The 8,683-nt window shown below is 38.4% G+C and overlaps 3 protein-coding genes across 5 annotated transcripts in view; 2 read left to right on the forward strand and 1 right to left on the reverse strand.

The window, feature by feature from the left end:
- LOC107676741 (histone H2B-like) overlaps window positions 1–7,409 on the reverse strand; it is a 13,873-nt gene extending 6,464 nt beyond the window's left edge. For both annotated transcript variants that reach the window (XM_016471405.1, XM_016471403.1), the window contains exon 1: window positions 7,405–7,409. The gene's annotated coding sequence lies outside the window, so the exon portion shown is untranslated. The remainder of the gene's footprint in view (window positions 1–7,404) is intronic.
- LOC107676740 (histone H2B-like) overlaps window positions 1–8,683 on the forward strand; it is a 14,044-nt gene that overhangs the window by 4,217 nt on the left and 1,144 nt on the right. The window contains exon 1 of one of the 2 annotated variants that reach the window (XM_016471402.1): window positions 3,189–3,193. The exons of the other annotated variant lie outside the window; for it this stretch is intronic. The gene's annotated coding sequence lies outside the window, so the exon portion shown is untranslated. Of the gene's footprint in view, window positions 1–3,188; window positions 3,194–8,683 lie in introns of those variants that run through there. 2 annotated transcript variants of the gene reach the window in all.
- On the forward strand, window positions 8,253–8,681 carry LOC107676742 (histone H2B-like). Its single transcript, XM_016471406.1, has one exon. The coding sequence runs from the start codon at window positions 8,262–8,264 to the stop codon at window positions 8,634–8,636; it is 375 nt and encodes a 124-aa protein (XP_016326892.1). The 5' UTR covers window positions 8,253–8,261; the 3' UTR covers window positions 8,637–8,681.

The raw sequence follows: 8,683 nt of genomic DNA on the forward strand, positions 1-8,683 counted from the left end.
CCGGTAGTGACGTCATGGCTGTCGCCGGCCAACGAGTTGGTGTTTTTTCAATGTATGCTTCAGACATGGGTCACGACGAGGCGTTACCCATAGCGACCCCTAGAGGACGCAGTGTCTCGTTCCCTACTCAGGGAACCATGGTTACATAAGTAACCTGAGACGTTTATGTGGACACTCGTCAAGAAGTCATTCTGACATATAATTATGAATTTGCTGATGAAGACACGAAAGAGAACTCAGTTTTGTGTGCTGTCCGAGCTCTGGCTTTCACACTGTCTCACGCTTGTAGGGCTGGCCCAAGCCTTTATGGGCTTATATATCTTTTTTTCGTTCAAAACATTGATAAATATAAATATTTTTCATTAAGAGCTCAACTAACACATATTTGTTAGGACAAATGTAAAATAATAAGGCTACGTTAAATTAACTCATATTATTAAGTTACACACACTGGTGCTGCGAGTCATTTCGTCACCGTGATTGAAGGTGGAAACTGTGTTTTAGATAAGTTAGTTCTATGGACGCTCCTTTCCGCCATTTACCTTTTATTGCCGTTTCTTTTCCTTGAGAGACTGTGTATTTTGTCTAATCGACCGGACATTTGTCATCCGTTAGCTAGTTTTCTCACTCGACGCGCTTGAACCCTGACCAGCGAGTTCGACTGATGTTTTATTCACATCTTCCTGCTTCTTTTTCATTGTGTGTTGTTTGTGAGGAGTGTAAGTTAATTTTACTCATACAGCAACCGCGATTGCAGTGGAGGAATAAATAAATAATAATAAAAAAACATAGGATTCTACATAGGATCAGAGCCCTCTTAACGACTATCTTGCTTTTGAAGGAAGAAGAAATGGAAGAGATGCTTTGGAAGTGTAAGTTCGGCCCTCATATCTGTGAAAAGAGAGCACACTATTTAAACACTATCCCCCTGTTTCACAGACAAGCCTTAAGGCTGGTCTCAGACTAAAATGCATGTTCAAGCTGTCTTAACTGAAAACATCTACTAACACATCTTAAAATACACTGTTAGACATTTCAAACGGTTTTTACAGTAGCTTACTGGCAACACTGTTGCCAGTAGGTTACTGTAATTAAGATTTACAGTCGCAAACTGTATTTGATTTACAGTTGTAAACTACTGTTTTACAGTAAATTACTGTAAAAAATAAAATTAATCAGTATGCTATTGTAATTCATTCATTTTAATATAGATTTAATTTTATCATGTTTATATAGAATTCATTTTATTTTTAGAATAAAATTAGTGCTCTGCATTTATCCCATCCTAAGTGCGCACACACACACACACACACACACCGTGAACACACACCCGGAGCAGTGGGCAGCCATTTATGCTAATAAATATAAAAATACATCTGCAAAACTCAGGTGCCGCTCCAAATCTTGGCCACCACCTCTGCTCACCATCCACTGTTAGTGACAGAAATATCTTCTCTGAAAAACAAGAAGTAGAAATGGCTCACTTTTAAAAGGCAAACCCCATATTGAATACACAAACCTCTCAAAACCATAGTTGTTCTCTCACCATGAATCATCAGTCTCAGGGTGGCTGGCATGCTCATGTCTTTCTTGATGATTCGTTGCAGTTGCCTTTAAAACACAAATAGAAAAAAACGCAGTAAACCTTAAATTCCATTTAAAACTATAACAAGCTCATTTTAAAACTAGAAAGGCAGCTAGCCATAAAACTTGTTTAACCTAGCTAACATACAATTATTGGCTACTGGCCAACATTAACTACTAACACAAAATTTCACAGTAGCTAACATACTGTTAATACAAGATAATCGTTGCTCGTTAAAAAAATATTTTAATTCGATAATTCAATAAGCTGACAAAAGTAATTTGAAACGACAGCGCAGTTTACCACAGGAAAGTTTGTTAGCTCCATGTTGACGGGTAAATGTTACTAGGTTAAACTGATGTGCAAAAATCTGACACAAACACACAGACAAACGTACTCATATTTTTACCTGACAAAAACGGTGCAAAACGTGTTTTAAACGGAAACGGTGGTGCGTTGAACACTGTTCTGATGACAATAGAAGGCATTGCAATTACCAAATTATATGTAGACAGACTTAAAGAAGTTCCAGATCTATACATGTGCTCTTATTATTTCAGTTATTTTGCCTTTAATGTAAATAAACATGTGCAAACAATATACTTGCTCTTGTGAATTTATTTAGATGTTAATTACATAGTGCCAGCTGTCTCTTTAATACCGTGTGGTTTATATACATGTTGCTGCTGATTGGGCTGACATGTGTGACACACCCACCAAACAAGAGAAAACGCATCTCAAACCCCGTTGCACACCGTTTCCAGGATACATGTCGTTCAAACCGGAAACCGTAGCAAAACGGTGCACACCGGTTTGAGCTTGAACTTGCCCCAGATCTCATGTTTATATGTAGGTTTTAATACGTAACATTTACAAGCACAAAACATACTTTTTTTTTAAAGTTTTTATTAATGCTAAAACGTACAATTTAGATGTATTTCAATGTTTAAAACATACAAATTGCTACGTATTTTTAGCTAAAAAACGTACAAATATTTACGTGTCTTTTATATCATTAAGATATTCGTATCAATGCATTTTTATAATTTTATCAATAAGAGATTTAGATTTTTAGACCCCTGAACCTAACCATTTTATAGTGAATATGAAAGGATATAAAATGCAATTGACAGAAATATGCAGGAAAATAACAATTTTACTAACAATATCCCACTCCTACCTATAAACCTAAAAATTTCTGTACAGTATAGGAAAAACATGACAGACAGATAAATGCAATTACAAGCATTTATTTATTGCAGAAATGTTAAAAACCAAAAGTAATCCAAATGACGGTGCGTTGCACCCGCAGTCCTCTCTGGCGGAATACAGTAGGTGTGTGTGATCCAGAGCAGAATTTATGTTGTTAATCGCTGAAAATATTATCCAGATAATTTTCCCGATCCACTCCGTGAACTCGTGAAGGCGCGTGCATCATTCAAACACACATTACAGCGCACTAATAAAATTGTTTCATTTCGTAATTATGTTGAGTTTTTGGTGTATTTCATAGTCACAGCATGTCGGAGAAAAGCCTTTTGTGGCCCATGGCAATCAAAGTAAACATTACATGACAAGTAAAGGTTAAATTTTAAGGTTTAAAGTGAAGTCGTGTTTAACATTATGTAATGTTAGGCCTATTCTTGGAAACGAGCCGGCAGCAGAAATCACAACAAAACTAAATGTTATCATTTCATGTTAAATAAACAATTTAATAATGCAATTGAAAACAAGGTAATTGATATGACAACTAAAAACAACTTATAATAAAATTAATGCCGCGATTTCGATATTCATAAGGATTCATTTTTAGGTGTCGTCAATACGTCAGTTTTGTACGTTTTAAACCACATTTTACGTAAAATCCATAGGAATGTTCATGAGATCACGTTGTCGACACACAGCACAGATGTTCTCCGGAGCTCTTCCACTCTCGCGGGTTCCGTGTCTTCCTCGGACACATACTATTATTTGTCATATATACATATTTCTGACGTACAGTAGTACTCCAAGTGCTCGCGCTGTTTCTGACACGCATTACAAGCGATGCAACAGGTCCAGCAGTCAGTCCCAAGCTGTTGCGGCGTTGTGAGAAATGAGTAATTGATATTACAAAACAGTTCAACTTAAACTGAATTTTTAAAAGTTCAAATCACTTATTTATTTATTGTTTAGGGCAACCAGTTTCCTTAAGTTTTTTTTTTTTTTTTAGCAAAAATTAAACCAGTCATCACAAAACAAAGAATTTCTAATATTATTTCTTAAATGAGGTTTGTTTGTATTGTTTTGATTAAATCTATTTTTATTGTATTTATTTTGTTATTATTAAGATCAAAAATATAATTTAAATTAATTGATTTTCTTCAACAAGAAAAATATACTTTGTGCCAGGTTTTATAAAATAGTGTTCATACATAATATTGTTTAGAGCAAGTTATTGTTTTTCATTGGCTCAAGTTATAAAATATAGATGTGAACCATTACCCTTTTTTAATGGAATTAATGAAAACATGTTCACAGTGTGATATTAAAAGTATACTGCTGACACAGCTGTGTTCTTTGCGGAGTCCCTCCACTGTTGTACAGATTGAAAGGATGACTTTTTTTTAGATCTGAAACCAATCCAAAACTCCTTAAAATAACTTTGAAACAAATGATCTCATAACAGATTAGTATGCAGTTGCCAATAACTCTGGCTTAATAAAACCCATGGTTACAGAGCACTTAACTAAACTGTGGCAATAATAGAACACTCTTTAAATGAATTAAGCTGGTGTCTGTATCCATAAAATCTATCTTATCTTATAGACCATAAGTCTCTGTGAGTGATAAATTCATCCATATATCAACAATTTCACTAGAATTCATAAATTGTATACGTCTCTTACATGATGGCATACGGGGTTCTACATGATTTCTATCTAATCACTGTTCAGAACAGTTAAAATCCACAACTAAACTAAAATCAAAACATCCTCTGTATTACAATTCACTAAGACACTACTCGGAGTATCTAAAAAGCATTTTTCTGTTTATACAGAAATAAACAATAAAACAAATCTCAAACTGGGCTCTGATTTTTAGAAGTCTACCTTTTATGATCTCTTCCACTTGAAGAGAAGGATGGATCTTAATCAAATTGGTGGCTTGAAATTTCTGTTAACGTGTGATTATATTTCTAAAATCCTCCTCAAATGATCCAGATTTCACCAGCAAGCTCTTCTGGCTTGGAATAATTGTTACTCTCACACCTCCTTCACTTGGAATAATGGTAATATAACTGTTTCAAATACATCTTTATTTTTAACAAATTGGTTTAACAGAGACATTAATCATCTTATAAAAATGTTTGACAATTTTGGAAATCTTTTAACTTATGAACAATTCATGTCTATTTACAGTTTAGGGAATTTAATTAAGTTATTAAAGCTATTCCTGTAACACTTTGTCAGCTTGTCAAAAGTCATATTTCTTATAATTCTCTATCTGTGACAAACCCACAATTTATTTTAGAAGCTGTTGAGCTAACTGAGAAAAGATAAAACAACAAAATATGTAATATTTCCCCCCCCCCACCCCCCCAAAAAAAGAGGGATTTTTTAATTAAATTTTTTGGAGCTCTATAACTGAAAATATTGACTGGAGAAGAGCTTGGTTAATTCCTTTTCAATACTGTACTAATAATAAAATAAAATGGCCTAAACTTCAAAATTAGAGTTTATATTTAGTTTAATGAATATGAATTATTGCTTTACTTTAAAATATATTATCTTGTATTATGAAAACAAAATCAATAAAGATCTAGAATTGATTTATTTTATTAGCAAAATGTAACATACATGAACAAAAATGTCTTCATTAATCTCCTGTTCCTCTTCAGGAACTCGAGCTGCGTCGAAAACGCTAGGGGAACGCCTTCTGCGACCCACGCTCTGAATCACATGTGAAATCAGTCCAATAGCTGAACGGGATGTCACGGCGGATGACGTCATGACCAGGAAGCTATAAAAGCACGTGCGGCGGAGCCAGCGTCAGCTTTCTGTCATTCAGCGAAGCGCTCTCTGTGTGTCAGTCATATTTATTGTTGTCTGTCTATTGTGAGAAAAGTCTATAAGCAGCTATGTCTAAGGCTCACGCTAAGACAAAGCATGCAAAGGGCGAGTGCAAGCCACGTTATAGGTTGTGTGTTCCTCCCTGCCCACGTTATATCACGAGTGGGGATACACACAGCCTGTGCGTGGTTTGCTTGGGAGCGAAGCACGCAGAGTCGGCTCTTGAGGGGGCCGGCTGCCCGCATTGTGAGCGACTCCCACTGCGTACACTTCGTTCCCGGAGGGCTCTCTTTGAGGAGGGAGCCTTCGCCAACGTTCCTCGCGGTGCTGGCCCCGCTTCCGTCGAGTCGGCGCGGCGGCGGCATTCGTGGGGTTCGCAGTTGGATCTGGTGGAGGGAATGGAGACGGGCGAGTCCCTATCTCCTTCCTCACCCACCAGATCCAGTGCCCGATCTCTGGGTTCGGAAGCCCGTTCTGCGGCTACTTCCTCCCGGGGTGACGGCTCGACGCTTCTCCTGTCTTCCTCCGAGGAGGTTGACGTGGAGGACGTCGAAGAGGTTTCGCCCCCTCAATCGCCCCAATATGAGGAGCTAGTGGAGCTAGCGTTTTCGACGCAGCATCTCGTTCCCTCGAGGAACTAGGGTTACATACGTAACCTGAGACGTTAAATTTGTTTTGTTCTGATTTTGACTTATTTGGTTGATTATTTCTTCAATAAGACTGTTAAAAATAAAAAGTATGTTACATGTTTAAAATACTATAATACAATCTTTAATCCCCTGGTTCTTCATTTGTTCAGGATGAACGTGAGCTGTTCACAGGCCTCTGGATGTTTGTGCTTCAAGCTGCCCAAAACTACATCTGTATGAAACACTGCACACGCCCTTCACTGATGCTCATGTCATTATATTCACTTACAAACTGTTTCTGAAACACACAGCGGATGATTTTAATCTGTTATCAACTTCTACACTTAAATAAGGCATTATATTTACACGCGGCTTTGTTCCGTGGCTGATGCTCGCCTCGAGTTTGATCTGACCGGAGCAAGTTCAGTGATTGGTTTTAAATCTAACAACGCTCTAAACCAATGGGTGACTGGCACGCTCGTTTAAAAGCAGCATAGCGGGGCTCAGAAATCTATTATTTCTGCTCTGTATACAGAAAAGTGCTTGCGTCTGAAGATGAGCGGCAGAGGCAAAACCGGTGGTAAAGCGAGAGCGAAGGCCAAGACTCGCTCCTCCAGAGCAGGACTGCAGTTCCCCGTCGGTCGTGTTCACAGGCTTCTCCGCAAAGGTAACTATAATAAATAAAATAAAGTTAGTAGAAAACCTATAACGGGGTGTTTGGGGCATAAAAGTTGGACTCTGCTAAATAAAAAAGTTGAAGTTGACTGGTGTTTTGAAGTTAGTTTTTCTTAATGTAACATTATATATGCATCTGGGGTTTGGGCTTTGATTCTGAAAACAATCCTACACAACCAAACAAAATATGTAGGCTAATTTACTTGAGTTTCTGACATAATGTTTTATTTAATTTTATAAATGGGTCTATTTATAAATGTCTAAAATATTAATTGAAATTATGTAAAAATCATTTGAAATACGTGGATGAAGAATTGTTTTCATCAAGTTTTTGAACGATCCTCTTTTATGAATGATTCAGACATCAAATACATTGTAACAGTTGCGGTGCTCCCCAAAGGCTCTTTTAAGAGCCACCAACACCGCACTGAACGAGACGGTTTCCTCTAATGCTGAAAATAACAGATAGGAAGAAATGCTGTTCGAGTTTAAGTTTATGCTTCTATCAATCCTAGTTACCCATTACTACAGAACACCGACAAAACCGCAGAAGTGCCAGTGTTAATCACTCACTTTCGCAATGACACTTCAAGTAAATAATACCAAAGAATACCATACTTATTATATATACACTCATGTACATATTAAGTGTATTTATTCTACATTGTCGTTTTTAAACTAGCAAACTGGCACAAATCTTTCTTGCGTTTAATGTGTCAGTAGAGGTTGTAGGTTATAATAGCTGTTTATTTGCGGCTGAATTGAGAACCAATGGTTTAATGTTGTGTTTAGCTCTCCGTTTACTTTGGTGCAGGTTCCTGAGCTCAAATAAAGCAGCGCGCCTCTAAACAACAACGATGATGATGATGATGATGATCTATAAGCAGAGCGTCTGCCAAATGCAAACATGTAAATATTATCTTATAAGTCTTTGTCAAATGAATCATAAAACATGGATTTTAATACGACACAAAGCACAGACATTGTTCGATCAGAGTTTGGGTTTAAACCACATTGTGTACTGTTGGAACTAGCGGGGGAGGGGTGCGTCATGTGACGCGGAGCTGGTTTCAGTTAGGTCCTGTAAGCAACTGTAAAATGCCTCCCTGGAACACTTGTTTCATATTCGTTTTTCGTCCTGTGATTGGCCCTCACTCCGCTCTTGTTACTTCGAGTTGTCCAATCACAGTCGAGTTTCTGGGTTTGGTCTGTGGAACCACGCAATCAGAAGCGTCCACATCTCTGTGTAAATTAGCATAGGCTAGTGAATATAAACGGCTCTGTCCGGCTGTTTCTGAACATTGAGTCGTCAGCAGCGTCATGCCTGAACCAGCGAAGTCCGCGCCTAAAAAGGGCTCCAAGAAGACCGTCACTAAGACCGCAGCGAAGGGAGGAAAGAAGCGCAGGAAGAGCAGGAAGGAGAGCTACGCCATCTACGTCTACAAAGTGCTGAAACAGGTTCATCCTGACACCGGGATCTCTTCGAAGGCGATGGGCATCATGAACTCTTTCGTCAACGACATCTTCGAGCGCATCGCCGGTGAAGCGTCTCGTCTCGCTCACTACAACAAGCGCTCCACCATCACTTCCCGAGAGATCCAGACCGCCGTGCGTCTGCTGCTGCCCGGGGAGCTGGCCAAGCACGCCGTGTCTGAGGGCACCAAGGCCGTCACCAAGTACACCAGCTCCAAGTAGAGCTCCGCTGCAGCGCGCACACACAAAGGCTCTTTTAAGAGCCACCC

The sequence above is a fragment of the Sinocyclocheilus anshuiensis genome, unplaced genomic scaffold, assembly GCF_001515605.1.
Source record: "Sinocyclocheilus anshuiensis isolate Anshui unplaced genomic scaffold, SAMN03320099.WGS_v1.1 scaffold2186, whole genome shotgun sequence".
NCBI classification, from domain to species: domain Eukaryota; kingdom Metazoa; phylum Chordata; class Actinopteri; order Cypriniformes; family Cyprinidae; genus Sinocyclocheilus; species Sinocyclocheilus anshuiensis.

Bases quoted from the DNA above. Each gene is read 5' to 3' on its own strand.
- LOC107676742 (XM_016471406.1), top strand. From the start codon at position 8,262: ATGCCTGAACCAGCGAAGTCCGCGCCTAAAAAGGGCTCCAAGAAGACC.